General features: G+C 33.6%; 1 protein-coding gene across 1 annotated transcript; it reads left to right on the forward strand.

Annotated features, from left to right (window-relative positions):
* The first annotated feature begins 4,033 nt into the window (after positions 1-4,033).
* Positions 4,034-15,901, forward strand: LOC117176397 (regucalcin-like). The gene is made up of 5 exons (XM_033366637.1): positions 4,034-4,067; positions 7,534-7,743; positions 11,330-11,536; positions 15,455-15,567; positions 15,644-15,901. Exons 1-5 carry the CDS (start codon positions 4,034-4,036, stop codon positions 15,899-15,901), a joined length of 822 nt encoding a protein of 273 aa, XP_033222528.1.
* Positions 15,902-16,398: the final 497 nt, after the last annotated feature.

Here is a 16,398-nt window from a genome sequence, read left to right on the forward strand (position 1 = left end):
TGATCGTTGTCAAATCGCAATCCTCCAAGTGCATCTTTCATGGGCGCAAACAAATGATAGTCACAGGGTGACGAATCTGGGCTGTATGGAGGATGCTCAAGGGTTTCCCAATGCATATCCTCCATATTTTGTTTCGTTTCACCCGCCGTATGTGGCCTGGCATTGTCATGAAGAAGGATGACGTTTCTGATGGGGTTACCGTGTCTTTTGCTTCTTTAAGCGGCTTTTGCTGCCTCCAACAGCTGGCAGTAGTAGGCAGCGTTAACCGTACGTCGATCATGTAGGAAATCAATGAGCAACACTCCTCTGTAGTCGAAAAAGACGGTCGCGAGGAACTTACCGGCTGAGAGACGGGTGTTGGCTTTCACAGGACCGGCTTCGTCTTTCCTGGCCATTCTTTACTCGCCATCTTGGACTCGGGAGTGTAATGATGCACCCATGTTTCATCACATGTCACGATATGCTTAAAAAAAGTCTCTTCCTCCCACTGAAATCGATTCAGGTGTCTCTTACTGATTCGCAGTCGGATGTTTTTTGATCTTCGTTCAATAGCTTCGGGACCCATCGGGCACAGATTTTTTTGAAACCAAGATGATTTTTAAAGATTGATTGAGCGCTTCCATAGCTAATGCCCACCTGTAAAGCGATTTCATGAATAGTGAACCGCCTGTCACTTTCAATAAGGTCACGAACTGCACCAATGTTATCGCCAGAGACACTTGATCTTTGACGTCGATTATAACTCACATTTTCCACACTTTCTCGTCCACTCTTAAACTTTTTGGCCCAATCAAACACTTGAGTTTTAGACAGAGTATCATCCCCATACGGATCCTTCAATCGAGTCAAAATTTCGCAGGGTTGAACGCCTTCTTTAGTTAAAAACTTTATTATAACCCGTTGTGCAACGGACGCTGAAACCTGTTGCTCACTCATAGCTGTACTGACGAATTGACTGAGTCAAACAGCTCACCAAGCGTTTTACCCACTCCTAATACACTACATTACAAGAACCTACCCTGTGAGAGTGCTTGCGATTGGCTAAGAAAAGTATTTGTAAAATTCCGGTTTATATTTGATCCACCCTCGTATTAAAGAATCGGTTCGAAACAAGCTTAGATTTATGAGTTTGTTATTATCAGATAGTGAAAAAGATCCTGAAATTATGTACGAAAATTGATGTGTGACAATTTGTTTTTGTGATTCGCAGCAAAAAGTTTACTGTCAGTAAATATATCGTTCAAATTTAATTATTTATTCATTTTACATTGAATACTGAAGTTTTTTATCCCTTAATATATTGAGAGATTGAAGTTTACACGTATTGCTTAAAAATTATAAAAATTCCGGAATTTCTATAATTTTTAGGCAGTAAATGTAAACGTCAATCTCTAAATATGTTAAAGGTTAAAAGGTTTCCGTATTTTATGTTACAGAATTAAATATGAAGTTTAAAAAATAAATTTGTTGACACTTGCCTTTTTATTGTAAATCACGAAACCACATTTAAACAAATTAATTATTTTACATAGTTTCAGCATAATTTAGTAGACAGACATTAATTTGATTCCGCTCTGATTCTGTTTGTCTAAACTTTAGTTCTAAGGAAACTCTACTTTTTTCGTCTACTCTAGAACATTTTTGATTCGTGTCCAATTAAAAGTTTATCAAAATAATTTATAAATCTGGTAAGTCTCTACTAAACATAACGCTAGGCGATCTCTTAATATCATGAATGGCACTTTTTTGAAAATGATCTGACTTTTTGAGTTTCGGACTAGTTAAATAATTTCATGAGAATAGTTCAGAAATGTATTTGATGTCAAGAAGAAATTTGAATTTACATTTCTTAATCCATAGAAAAAATTTTCTCAATTTTTTTGAAATTTTTTAAATGTTGAAATGCATATGACTTTTTTATGTTTTTTCTAAATTAGAAATGTCGCGAGGATCATAGGCAAGTACTTTGGTTGCGTTCGAAAAACTTCAATCCAAATTTCTAAAACACTTAAAAAAATAATTATTTTAAATTTTAAGAAAGCTCTTCCTCAATGTTTGTCTAATCGAGAAATGTAACTCAAATAGTTTTTTAATGTATTTGATATACAGTGAAGAACTTTGAATGACATTTCCTAATTTGCCTTTATTTTAGGCCCTTAAAAAGTGTGTCAAAGGCTGACTTAATTGGAAAAATCTTTAAAAATTAGCATGGCTACAACATTCAGTTGAAATCATACATACAAGCAGACACCGACAAAATGTTCTGATTTTCGGACTCTGTGAATGCTGAAACGGAATTATCTGCTAAAAACCAGAGATCGAAAATTTGGTCAATTATATTACACCCTCACAAATGAGAATGTAAGAACCCTACGACTGTACGTCGAGAAAATTGTTTTGCATTTTTAATTTTTCAAAAATTTGGTTGTTATTTATGTTAATGAATTTTCAATTTTTAATTTTTATTTCGAAATCGCTGTTAGCAAGACAAAAAACCTCAGAGGAAGGGATTTAAAAAAATTCTTGTTAATTTCAAAAGTTTCGAAAACTTAAAACTTTCGAGATATTCGAGTCATCGGAAGATTCTAGTTCTCGAAGATATTCGATTACTCGTAAAGTTTCGAGCTTTCTGAAAAATCTCCATCTCAGCTTGACTCGACTCGAACTGTATCGACCTCAGTTTGACTCGACTCATTCGAAATTCGAGTTTTTTCTCCGTGACGTTTCCCGCCTTTAGCACCTACCTCTTAACCTCCTGACCAAACAACTATTTTCCTATTTCTAACCTCAAAAATTTCACACACACCAAATTTCCACTTCAAACCACTGACTTTCACCCTTCACACTTTTTCCTTTACTTAACCTTCTTCCTATACACTCGATCTCTGCACTCTCTGCATTTGCTGTATCTACTCACCCTAATTCCCTTCACCAGAGCCAAAAATACACCACTTGACAAAAAAAAGTGCTTTCGCGATTGGTAACGGAAACGGAAGCCGCTGAAAAATAATAATTTGCTATCAAAAGATACAATTACTATATTTAACGTTTAAAAAAATAAGCTTTAACGATGAAAAACAAAGTTTTAATCAAAAAACTTAATTCTCAACCAAAAAGATATAGCTTTTATGCATTCGAAACTAAACGAAAAGAAAGGCTTTGGAACTAAAACGATGATGAATCAGAAAAAAACCGAATTTTTATCAGCGTGGTAGTTCTACTTTTAACCAATTACTTTAATTTTCAGACAAGAAAGATAAGTTCTCAACGAAGAATGTAATCATAGATATTTAAACTGAAGAGATTTTCATTTTTAATACAAAACAGTTAAATTTTCAAACCTAAAAGATAAATCTTTAAACAAAAATTTAATTTTCATCTTAATGGATCAACTTTTTACCAAAATAGTTGAATTTCTAAACAAACAATGTTCAACTAAATAAAAAAAATGTTTAATTACAAGATGAATTTCCATCCCTAAAGGACTATAAAATAAAAGAATTGTAATAATATAATAACAAATTTAGTTTTTAAAATCTAAATGTCGGTAACAACCCTATATTAACATTTTTTTCATCTTATATGCACAATTGAAAGAATTTTTATCCCTCAGGCCTAAACTTATTGTTGAATCAAGTGGACTTACAGAGGTTGTTTTCTGGCGTAACAGCCAACTCTTCTTCGTGGAACCATATGCACATAAACTCTGTTCCTATCATACAGATAGTGGAGCCGTATTTTGCGCTACTATAGGTATTAAGATCTTTTTCAGTTTTTTGCCTTTTTGAAATAAACTTCCATTGGAAGAATTTTTATGGTTTTGTTAGCCTAGGTGGAGGGCCTTGTAGTTTCAGTCAGGTATCGTACGTCCGTCCGTCGATCTTACTTTTTTCAGAAAGGAGAAGTGAGTGGCACTTATAACACACAACTGACAGACCGCAACTCTCAACTCACAGCCCATAATTTACACTTCACAACTCACAACTTAGGGAACTCTAAAATCAGGGAAGTGAATGGGGAGGGACTAGGGAAAATGAGAGGTAGAGAAAGTAAGGGGAAAGAAGAGGGTACGTGAGGAGATGAAGATTTTTTAGCATAATCGAACCAATTCACTAGAAATTAATACGTTATACTTCGGTAGCCATTTCAAGAATACTTAAACTTTTATACTTATCTTAATCTCAGATAAGACAAAGAATAAACTGCGGGCGCAAGATCCTACATAGATCATTTATACATAAGGTGAAATGATTTTAAAAGATAAAATAATTAAATCAAAATATATTTTGAGTTCAAAGATATTCTGGACTGGATCTTTTTTCTGGATATTTGAAATAGGTTGAGTCACTATAATCGACAAACGGCATCCCATTTGTTTCTTGAAGGCTGGCATTAGACCTGGGGGGTTCAGGATTCTTCCAGGATGGCGTCATTTTTGATCGGTAAATATAATAAAACAGGAAAAAATCAGAAGAGTCTATTCTTGACCTTAAACTGTCTTCCATAATTAAAACAACTCTTGGAAAACCATGCAGCTTCTGGATTGACAGGAGTAAAATCACTGGTCTAAAGGAAATAGCCGCATTATAATTGACTTTGCTGTTGCAATACTGATCATTGCCTTCTGATCTCAAAAATTAACTCAGGTCGGGGATGAAGAAAAAAGAGAACCAAGAAAACAAAACAAACGCGAATTAAAATTAGGGACCTACAGAAGCCCGATGTGCGTATAGATTTCCAAAATAAAATAATCTAAAGCATAGATAGGGCAACATAGGAGGACCGTATAAAAAACAAAGATGTAGAGGGCGCCTGGACAAAGTTATGGGATATCCTTGTAAGATGTACGATCGAAGTGTGTGGTACCGCAGTTGTAGTAAGAATGTCTGGTGATGCCTGGTGGAATGATGAAATTCAGACTGCCCAAAAAACAAAGAGAGAAGCGACAGGAGAACTTTGAACATCGCAGGTCTTAGCAATGGGAAAAGAAATAGATGTAGAAATGATTATAGATACAAAAAAAGGATACTCAAACGATTAGTTAAGGAACGTAAAGATACAATTAGAGCAGAAGAAGAGATGGAAATACAAAACGACTTTAAAGGACTCAAGAAACTGCTTCATAAAACAATGAAAGGAAAAAAGAGTGCAGAATTTGTCAACATTAGAAATAGTAGGGGGGAATTGGTATATGATGCAGACGGAATATTAGAGGCTTACAGAGACGTTTTAGGAGAGAATTCGGAGATGACGCTATAGGACACCACAACTGCGTATTGAGCACGATGCTATAGAAAACTCAATTGAGAAAGTCTGTGTCACTGAGGTTAGAGATATAATTAAGAACTTCAAAAACGGTAAGGCTGCCGGGGTAGACGGTATTAACACTGAAATGCTTAAACACGGTGGCGAATGCATACCACATAGACTGTGCGAATTGATAAATTTATGTTTCGAGATGGGAGGCGTCCAAGATGATTGGAAAAAAGCAATTATCGTACCAATATACAAAAGAAAGAGAGATAAAAGCGACTGCAATAATTACAGAGGGATTAGCATATTAAGTACCGTAAGTAAAATATACTCAAAAATACTTATTCGTAGGGTAATGAAAATTACAGAAGCAAAGATTTGGGAAGTCCAAAGTGGGTCTATGTCAGGAAGGTCATGTACGGATGAAATATTTAGCTTAAGGCAAACAACAGAAAAAAGTTTGAGAGTAGGAAAAAAAGTTTTATGTGCATTTGTTCACCCAGAAAAGGCTTTTGACAAGGTAGATAGAAGTAAGCCTTACAGGTAGCAAAGCGAGTGTAATGATAAATGGGAAATTGAATGACTATTTCGATATAATTCAAGGAGTTAGAAAAGGATGCGTTATGTCTTTATGGTTCTTTGTATTATTTATAGACAAGTGTTTAAGAATGAATCTTTTCGTCGAAGAGGGTGTGAATCTCAAAATAGTAAGGGTACGTGGGTTAGCGTTCGCAGATGATAAGGTTGTTATGGCAGAGTCAATTGAATACTCACAAAGAATGTTGAATAAGCTAGATGCAAGCATGGAGAGCATGGGCCTCAAAATTAACGCGAATAAAATGAAAACTATGGTGTTCGAAGGAAAGAGGAAGAAAGCACTATGCAATATTTCATTAAATGATAAGAGAATTGAACAAGTTGATAAGTTCGTATACCTTAGTAGCTTATTTACTAGAGGCGGGAATATAGTTGAGGAATTAGATAGACGCATAAATGAAGGTAAGAAGGTTATTGGTAGAGCAGGTCTCCTTATCAGAAGTACAAATATATGAAATAAAGCTAATATAGCAATGCATAATTCTATATTTGTACGGTAGTATATTTATACGGTAGCGAGACATGGACTTAGAAAGAAAAAGATAATAGTAAAATTAACTTAATTAAAATGATATTCATGCGTATAATATGCGGGAAAACTCTGATGGACAAAGTAAGTAACGAGATAATTCTAAAAGAATGTGGTGCAGAAGAGACGCTAGTAGAAACATGGGAAAGAAATTGGTTAAGATGGTTCGGACATGTTGAGAGAATGCCAAATGAACGACTAACGAAACAAGTTTATCAAGGTGAAGTAAATGGCAGCGTGCCCAGAGGTAGAACACGGAAAGAATTGTTAGAATGTGTAAATGAGACCCTAGTTAGAAAAGACATAAGAAGTCACAGAAACAGGAGAGCCTGCATGAAAAAATGCATGGACATAAAAGAAGCTAGAAATGTATGCTAGGACAGGAAAGTATGGCGGCAAATATTTAATAAAAAGTGTCTCAGTAGAGTGAATGACGCCTGAAACAAAAGACCTTGGCCACTAATGGACCCAAGTGGGGAACCTTACATAACGACTTTGTGAGGATCTTTACTTGGGGTGATTGCTAGAGAGATTGATCAGCAACCTGGGTCGGAGCAGTGTTGTGGAACAAACGTGTTATTTACATAAATAGCAAGAGAATTCTGAATCAGTCTGAAAATTCTCTATCCCTTCTACACATTACTCCTTTCCCATCTGTCATCTGTCCTTCCGGCCGCCACTGATCGTACTTTTCTGTAAGAAGAGGGAGTGAGAGGAACTCCTAATTTATAACACAAAACTATCAACTCACAACTCACACCTCACTATTCATAACATACAGCGAACAATTTGCAGTCAGCGAACTCACAACTAACAGTTAGCAACTCACTGTCCACAACTCACAACTCAGGGAAGTGATGGAAATAAGTGGGTATTGGAAGTGAGAGGACATAAGGGGAGAAGTAAGGAGAGAATAGTAAATGAAAAAGAAGTAACGTAAGAGTGCGAAAGCGAAGGTTTAGGTACGTTAAGGAGAAGTATGGAAATGTAAGTAGGATAGGTGTGAGTGTAGTAATGGAGGGGGAGCAGGAGTGACCAAATCATGAAGACGGTGATTCAAACGACTTATTTATGTCCTAACAGCCTACCAAACCGCTTTTTTAAGCTTAAGGTGTTCACTTTGACTAATTTCTAATAATAATTTTGTTCTATAGAGCCCGGTTATCTGTCTTTTGCTGTTCCCATTGACGACCATACCGATAAATTTGTGCTGGGTGTTGATAAGAAAATTATAATAATCCGATGGAATAGTTTTGAGAATAAATTCCATCCTGATTGGGGCCTATTAGAAACTGTGGACCAAACAATACCAAGCAATATATTGACGTATGGAACCGTCGACAACTTAGGCAGACTAATATTTGGTAAAAATATTTACTTTATTTGATTGTAGACTAAAGTTAGAAACGAGGCGGAAACAATTTCTCAAAATGCCGTGTGACAGATGTGGCTCACTCTGGATAGTATCTGATTAGCATGGATTAACCTTATAATATAAGGTCATTTTATAACGATTTACTCCGGTTTATTTAGCATTACTCTAGATTTTACAGGATTCCTCTGGATTACATAACATTATGGTGGAGTACTCCACCTAAGCCATAGACTTACGCAAATTTTCAATCAAGATGAATTAATTTTGAACAAAATTATTAAATTTTTCAAAAAAATATATCAACTTCGGACGAAATAGTTGACTTTCTAACCAACATTATACAATCTGTAAAATATAATATAGCAACATAAATATTAAGAAGTGTATAAAAATATTAGAAACACAAAAAAAGGATAATTTTTTACCGAAAAAGACGAGGTGCAACAAAATATATAAATTTTCAACTAAAGAGGTGAATTTTCAAGAAGAATTATTAATCTTCTTTCTGCAAAATATTTCAATTTTAAGCCATAAATTATTGCATTCTCTGCGAAAATCTAATTTTTAATAAAAATAGTTGAATCATCAACCGACTTCAAAGATAAATTTTCAACAACAAAAATTGACTTTTAACCACAGAGGATACTTTTTGGAAAAAAAAAATTTATATACATTTTCACACACACAAATTTTTATAAAAAAACGTATTTTTTGAAAATCAATGAATTTTCAACGAAATAATGAATTTTCAACGAAGTACATTAACTTTTTACCCATGAAAGACGAATTTCCAACAAACCACGTAACTAGGGTGGTCCAAATAACACTTTTTAAGCTGCAGACCACCCCCTTCCCGCAAAAAACTTTTTATTTCCGGAAAAAGAAAATCCGTTATTTTTCTTTTTTTGAAATCTGAAAATTGACACGTTCCATCGGTCACTTCAAAGGGAAAATCACCTTTTCCTTCAAAATAGTATCCTACGCTACGTTTTGTTGGATAACAGCATAATTTGTATAGTTTTCTTTCAATGTTTAATAAATTTCTATTTTTTTAACTATATTTATTTGCTCCAACAGTTTTTTGTCGATAACTAAAAAAATGATATAAAAAAGAGCGAATTCATTTATGTTTTTGACTGTATAGTGTATAGAAAGAATACATTAGCCACTTTTTAATTACTAAACAAATATAATTTGTTTAAGTAATTACTTTTCCAAAAATACTTTCAAAATCGCAATTAATTGTATGTGTTCTATTTTATTTCCCTTTTTTTAATTATCGAAAAATTACAGATTGAGCAAATGAAAATTGTTTAAACAACTATAAATTTGTTAAACATAAGAACTAATGTATAAAATTATTTAAATATTCAACAAATAGTAGCATAGGATACTAATTTGAAAAAAGTAAACATCTATTGCTCAATTTTTAGGAATTTACAAAATAAACAATAAATAGTTGTTTCAGTAATTACATAATGTTTTTAGAAAAACTTAATACTCCTAACAATGACAAAAGACTGCATTTCAATCAGAAAATTCGACTATCTTCTACAACTTTTGAGAATAAATAATACTTGAAATAAAATTTGTATAAACAAGACGATGGAAATGCTAAAAAGTAACAATTATACGTTAAAATTTATTTTTTTCATTTTTGTGTCATATCTGGGGTTTTGCGGGGAGGGTAAGGGTGGGTTGGAAATAAAACTATTGATATAAGTTCATGTTTTAACGGAAAAAGGAACTTTTTGGGTGAAGCGTCTTTCCCTCTAGACTAGAGTGAAAAAAATGTGCAATGCATTTTGGGACTACCCTAATATAGGCAGACATACAAACACATCAATAAAAACCTTTTTTTCGGATTCAGAGGGTCTAAAAACTCGAACATTTGAGAAAAACGTTCCCTGGATCATAATTTAAGTACCAGGATTATTTTTAAAATTACTTCAATTTAAGTGGATTACAAGACGATTACAAGTGGATTACCTCAGTTTAGAAGTGTATTTCAAGTGGGATCACGGGATTACCTCGGGTTACAAGTGGATTACGTCGAATTAAAAGTAGCTAAATTTAAATTACAAGTGAAATACAGGGAATTTCAAGTAAAGCACCCAAAATTACAAGTTGATTACTCCTATTTAAAAGTAGATTTTAAGTAGATTCATGTGTATTATTTCAGATTAAAAGCAGTTTATAACAAGGTTACTGTAGATTTTCTTGTATAATAAGTGGATTACAATTTGATCACTTTAAAATACTTGGATTACTTCTGATTACAAGTGGATAACTCCAGATTAGAAGTGCATGACTCTGTATTACAACCGGATTACTCCTGCTTAGAAGTCGATTACTCTAAGAGACGACAATGGGATTAGACCGAATTACTGTGGATTATTGGATCACCCCGAATTGCTAGTTCATATAACCGAGTGGTCCAGCGCATTACCAGAGATTTTTCCCCTTGGTTAATTATAATATTTCAAATTATGTATTATAAAAATGTATGAAATGTCACACAAAAAGGGTAACGAAGGGTTTTCAAGACAATCAGTAAATTTTTAATGGAATTTTTGCGACCAAAAATATTAATCTTTATTAAATCAACATTAATGTAGAAATCTGAAATGAAATACTAATATTTTCAATACCAGAAAATAACTTTTAAGCAGAAAAATAAATATTTAGGCAAAAATAATACTTTTTTTTACAGAAATACCAATTTTTAGAAGAATATATAAATCTTCAACCAATCCATAGAGTTATGAAAAAAAAAGATTAATTCATAATTAAAAATCAAATAATGCAACACACAGAAAACCGTGGGAATTTGATAACAACGAAGGGGGGGGGGGTGTCAAATTTCACACAAATCGAATATCTTCTCAGATAAAAATGTAACAAAAAACGGATTTTCAACCAAATGTTTAAATCTTCACTAAAGGATTTTAATTTTAAATAAAAAATATAAATGTTCAACCAACAGGATTAATTAGGTACCAGACAATGAAATTCGCCTGGAAAAGAAAAGTTTTCAAAAGTGTTTAAGAAGGTAATTATAACTATTTAGACGACTCACGTAAGTTACTCTGATTACATATATTACTCTGGATTACAAGTTAAGTACTAGGAGTATTACGAAAATTACTTTGAAATAAAAAGTAGATTACTTCAAATTACAATTGGATTACAGCGAATTTTTAGTAGATCACTCAGAATTATAAGTGGATTACTCCACATTAAAAGTGGATTACAAGTATATTCAGCTGAGTTATTTCAGATGACAAGCATATTATAAATGTACGTGGAATAAAATAGGATACTACAAGTGGACTGTTAGACAACTCCATATTGCAATTTGATGTCTTTGGATTACAAGCAAATTACTCCTGCTTAGAAGTGCATTACTCTGAAAGACGGGATTTACAGCAGATTAGAAGTGGATTAAAGTGTATGACTGTGAATTACCGGATTACTGCGGATTACTAATTCGGATAATCGCGTGGCCCAGTGCATTATCAGAGTTGTTTCCCCTTGGTTAATTATTATATTTCAAATTCTATCTTATATTCCAGGGACGATGAACACTGATGGACTCAAATTGGCAAATATCAGCTCCTTGAATTTCAAGCTAGATTTAAAGACACACATTAGCGGATTTGCTTGGTGCAAAGGATTGGTGGTAGACACATATTCTCCGCAGTCCAAATGGTATTTGGTCAATTCTGACAGACACTACAACCTCTTAGCTTACAATTATCAAATGAGAAATGGAAGAATTGGTATGTTTTTAATCAGTAGTTCCCGTTTCAGGTTATAAATTCTCCTTCCAAGTCAAAGAATGAATGCTTACGAAAACCCTGTTCCCAGTTTAATTTCCTACTAAAGAATTGAATTTTGAAGCTAAAAAAACGAATTAAACCCAACTTTCGGATTCTGCCCTCCCCCTTTGCAGCCATTCCAGACCTTTTGGCCGGAGCAGTTTGTCACGGGTTAGGGCAAGACGCTCGTCTCGAAAGGGCCGTATTTGCAAGTATTCAATCTAGTATATTGCGCAATATTATGCATTCTAATTGGAAACTGTTCAGGCGGCCTTGACTGCTTAAATTTCGATAACCTTGACTTTTGGACAAGGCTCTTTGCAGACAGACATCTAAACTGGACTAAAAGCGAGAGTTTAGTGTATCATAAAAAAGCGGAGCCTTTAGACAAAAAAATAAGAATTTTCAACATAATAAAGAGCAGTTCTAAGCAAAATAAATTAATTTTGAACTAAGAAAAACATAACTGTTAAAAATATAACGTAATAGTAAAATTTATAGTAAAAAATAAATTTTCATAAAAAATAAATAATCTTGAGTCAAATTTTATAAAACAAAAAAATAAATTTTTAAATAAAGGCAGAATATGAAATTCCCTCAATATCGGATGAATTTTTAAACAAAAGAATCTGCATTTTAAACCACAATCGTTAATTTAAAACCAAGAAGATAAATTTTCTACAAAAATCGCATTGTTGAAAAATATATATGAAACTTAATACATATAATTGAATATTCAAAAAATATAGATGGATTTTAAAAATGGAATTTGATATATTTTCAGGTATGAAAATTAATTTTAAACGAGGAAAACAAATTTTCCAAAGATACTTACATTTCTAATAAAATAGATCAATTACAACAAAATAAGAACATTAATTTTTTACTAATAAGGATAAATTTGTAACTTGAAATAGAGTACCAAAATTTGCAGTTCAAAGCATTAATAATTTAAAGAAACGATTTTTCAAGAAAATAGTTTAATCTTCATCAAAAGAAGATGGATTTCAAATCAAAACTAAAACATTTTCATGTTTAACTAAAAAGAAATTTCAACCATGATAAAAGAAATTTTTTAAACGAAATAGTTTCATATTCAGTTACGAAATTTATTCACAAATTCAAAAAGCGATAATGGATGAATTTTCTAACCAAAAAAGATGAATTTTCATTTGCAGATAAAAAAATTCATTTTGAATAAAGAACACGAATTTTCAATAAATGATCGTATAGTAGATAACCCTTAATTATAAGCACAAGTATAAGTAAAATAATCAATTTTAATCGAATAAATTAACACGTATCGTGCCTTGGCTATTTATTACATTAAATTAATTATTTAACAACACTTAGTATTTTTAATTCATCCTCATCTACTGTAGGTTGGTTTCTCCTAAATTTGTAACTAAACAGATTACTAACAAAAAATACGAACTTTTAACAAATCGCATAAATTTTCAATCAAATATTTGAATTTTTAACTCAAAAAGATAAATGTTGAACTTCAAATAATGTGATGAAATTTTAAGGAAATAAAATTAATATTGGATCTAATAAAACACGTTTCAACAAAAGAATTAATATTTTAACCACAGCAAATTATGTTTTAACCAAACAGCAAATTTTTGACCCAGACAATTAATTTTCTAGCAAAAAAAAAAACAACAAAAGCAACAAATTTTTAACAAATTATGTGAATTTCAAAATCGATTAGCAGAATTTTTATGAAACACATGATGAATTTTCAATAAAAAATGGAATGAATGAAATTTTTCGTTAAGAATATAAATTTTGTATGAGAAAAATTTATTTTTAACAAAAGAATATACTTTTCAAGTATTTAAATCATTATTCAAGCAAAAGAGTAAATCTTCAATCAAGAAAGTTAATTTTCAAACAAAATCGATAAATTTTTCAACCAATAGGTAAACTTTTGACAAATAAGCTAAATTTAAAATAAAATGTATTAATGTCAAATCAAATAGTAGAATATTTAAAGAGAGCACGATAGGTCTTCAATAAAAATAGAGTTTATTCAATGTTTAGTTAAAGATATTAATGTTGTGTAAAAAATGAATATTCATGAAAATAGTATAATTTTTGAGTAACCGAAAGAGCTTGTAACCAAAAGATTAAATCTTTAACCAAGAAAATTAACTTTTCCATGAGTAGCTTTCCTATTCCTTAAAGATCCGTAACTATCACTATCAGGTCTCTGGAACATATCTTGAGCAGCAGGAACACGTTGACTCCCTTCGCCAGTATGCAAGCTCTTGGATTGGCCGCCTTGGGGTCCCTGTAACAGAAACAAGCCCCCCCCCCCCTTCTTAACCTCTGATGGTATCTCGAACTAACCAGAGTTCCTGGATTGGCAAAATACCTGTTGGCCTCACTGCCATGACCCTCTGCAAAACAGCAGAGGCGTCTTTGCTATGATGCAAGTTAATTTGGGTAATTATTAGACCAGGAGCACTTATTTAGGTCTGATCCCAATCTTCCTGTCCACCGACAGGCGGGCTCCTCCTGCCCCTGGCTCGTAACTTTGAAGTTGACCTTTCTATGTGGTAGAAGCGCCTATTCTTGAGGACCGCAAGAGCCCTCATCTGCGATTAAGGAATTTGCACAACTAGGAGATGTCTCATTCCTTTAGCTGTGTCCTCTCCCTGAGGCCTATTGTGCCCTACAATCCGCCAGGACCCTGTCTTAAGCGACAGGTTGAATTCGTCCAGCCGACCGGGGACCACAGACGGGTCTACCCGTTAACCTGGGAACAACGCCGTAGCCTTAACCATCCTCTGTAACAATTCAGCTCCATACACCTTAAGAGATGCGCCTTCCCAAGGCCTTGTCTCGACCACAGCCTTGTGTATTCAAGCTTTAGCCGCTGGGTCAGCTGCTACAAATACATAGACATGATAGATTGGGAAGAAAGGGCTATCTTAGACCCGTTAGGACTCAGCCTCTTTCCCACCTCGAGCACCTCTGTTTCTCCTTCTTCTTTCGAATTTAGATTTGCGTGATCCATTTTGTTTCCACTATGTGGTAACATGCAAGGGTTTGGACTAATTAATCGGGAAGGTCGTCCGTTGTCCCCGAGAGGCAGTTAGGACACCTAGGTGCTAAGGTCCCATGGGCACGATCACTCTACATTCATGGCTCAGGGGGGTGGTGGCATTGAGCGAGAAACTAAATGAATACCCGTTCATAGGCCATCATACCAACGGAGGGCTGTTTCTTGGTCGATGTGCGGGCGGCTGTTAATTCCTGTGCCGATTCCAAAAACTGAAGATGGGTCCGGGAGAGACCTCGATCCATGGATCCAGAAGGCCCGTTTTAGCTAGGCTCTTTCACTCTTCTATCTTACTACAATCATGCATACCAAGAGAGCCGGTTTCTAGAGATCCTTTTATCTATATCCATACGCATGCAGGCCGAGGTCCGTTTAAACCCTATGTTCCACCCGCTTAAGTCTCCCAAACTAACTACAAGGCCTTGAAGCCCCTAGGAAAGGATATATTTCCAACCAAAAATTAAATAAGTTGAATTTCCGATTAAAAAAAATTAATTTTTAATTTAAAAAAACAAATTTTCAAAAAAATAATCAAATTGTCAACTAAGTGTCAGTCAAAGAAGCAAATTCTGAAAAAATACGAACTTTGAACAAATTAATTACATTTTCAATCGAACAAATGAATTTGAGCCAAAAAATTCTTTACGGAAATTCTCTGTTCCAACTTAAAATTATGTTTATTTACAACACTTTCTGTTATAATTAAGCAATTTTGTCGACCATCCTATACTTAAACACTGTGTTAATAAATAAGTGGATTACAATGTAAGTTTTTGTAATTTAACACGCACATAAATAACTATTTTCAGGGAGCAGCCAAGCCGTCTTTGACTGGACACAACAACGAATGACGGGATCTCTGCGTCGTCTGACAGTTGATAGGGATGGTAAACTCTGGATAGCTCTTGATGGAGGTCACGGAGTAAGGGCTTTTCAATCTTTTCAAAAATAATGCCAAAAAAAACTTTAAATAAAAAGCAAGTTTCTATTTTTCTCAGATTATTCGAGTCGATGCAAAGGGAAGAAATATTATGAAATATGTTGGTATGCCTGTGCTCAGCGTCGGCGCATGCACTTTTGGAGGCCCTAAGTCTGATATTTTATTTATATCGACAATTCCATCTTTTCACGAAAATCATAATGGACAAAAAGATAAAGGTGGTTCAATTTTCGCTGTCCTGGGCCTTGGGGTGAGGGGGTTGCCGACAAAAGGATTCAGGTTGCTTCAAAACATTATCGAAAGTAAATTACCATAACATCACTCAAGACATTTGATCTTTTTTTTAAATAAAAAACAATAAGGTTACTAAATTAGAACTTACGAATCTATACGATTGCAAATATATGAAAGTTGCCTTAAGAATTTTAAAACCTGAGGTGCCGGAAGGAAAGAGAACTTAGGGTTGAACAATCAATTTTTAGATTTTTGGTGCTATTGGTAGTTTTAAAACCGCGGCGCCACCTCAGTGTTATATTATAAACTTGCATTTATGTATTTTAAGTATTGGTAATTATAGGGCCCTTTGTGTCTACTTACTATAGTTTTTTTATTTCTTTAACCGACCCATAACACGCATTGTGTTTGAGATAGTGACTGCAAAGAATTAATGGTTTGAGTAATTCATTATTGTTTTTGTTTAAGATTTTTTTTCAAGCAGCGCCGCCACAGTGGTATATTTTAAGTTACAATTTATTTATTTCTCGAGTGTCATTATACTCCCTTACTACGCGTAAAAAGTATAACAACCTAAAT

The sequence above is a fragment of the Belonocnema kinseyi genome, chromosome 7 (genome assembly GCF_010883055.1).
Source record: "Belonocnema kinseyi isolate 2016_QV_RU_SX_M_011 chromosome 7, B_treatae_v1, whole genome shotgun sequence".
NCBI lineage: Eukaryota > Metazoa > Arthropoda > Insecta > Hymenoptera > Cynipidae > Belonocnema > Belonocnema kinseyi.

What these genes read in the sequence shown, in the direction of transcription:
- LOC117176397 (XM_033366637.1), top strand. Translation starts at nt 4,034, where the DNA reads ATGAGAGGTAGAGAAAGTAAGGGGAAAGAAGAGG. An exon ending in AAGTAAGGGGAAAGAAGAGG is followed by an intron (nt 4,068 to 7,533) that starts GTACGTGAGGAG and finishes TTTGTTCTATAG; the next exon opens with AGCCCGGTTATCTGTCTTTT. An exon ending in CTTAGGCAGACTAATATTTG is followed by an intron (nt 7,744 to 11,329) that starts GTAAAAATATTT and finishes CTTATATTCCAG; the next exon opens with GGACGATGAACACTGATGGA.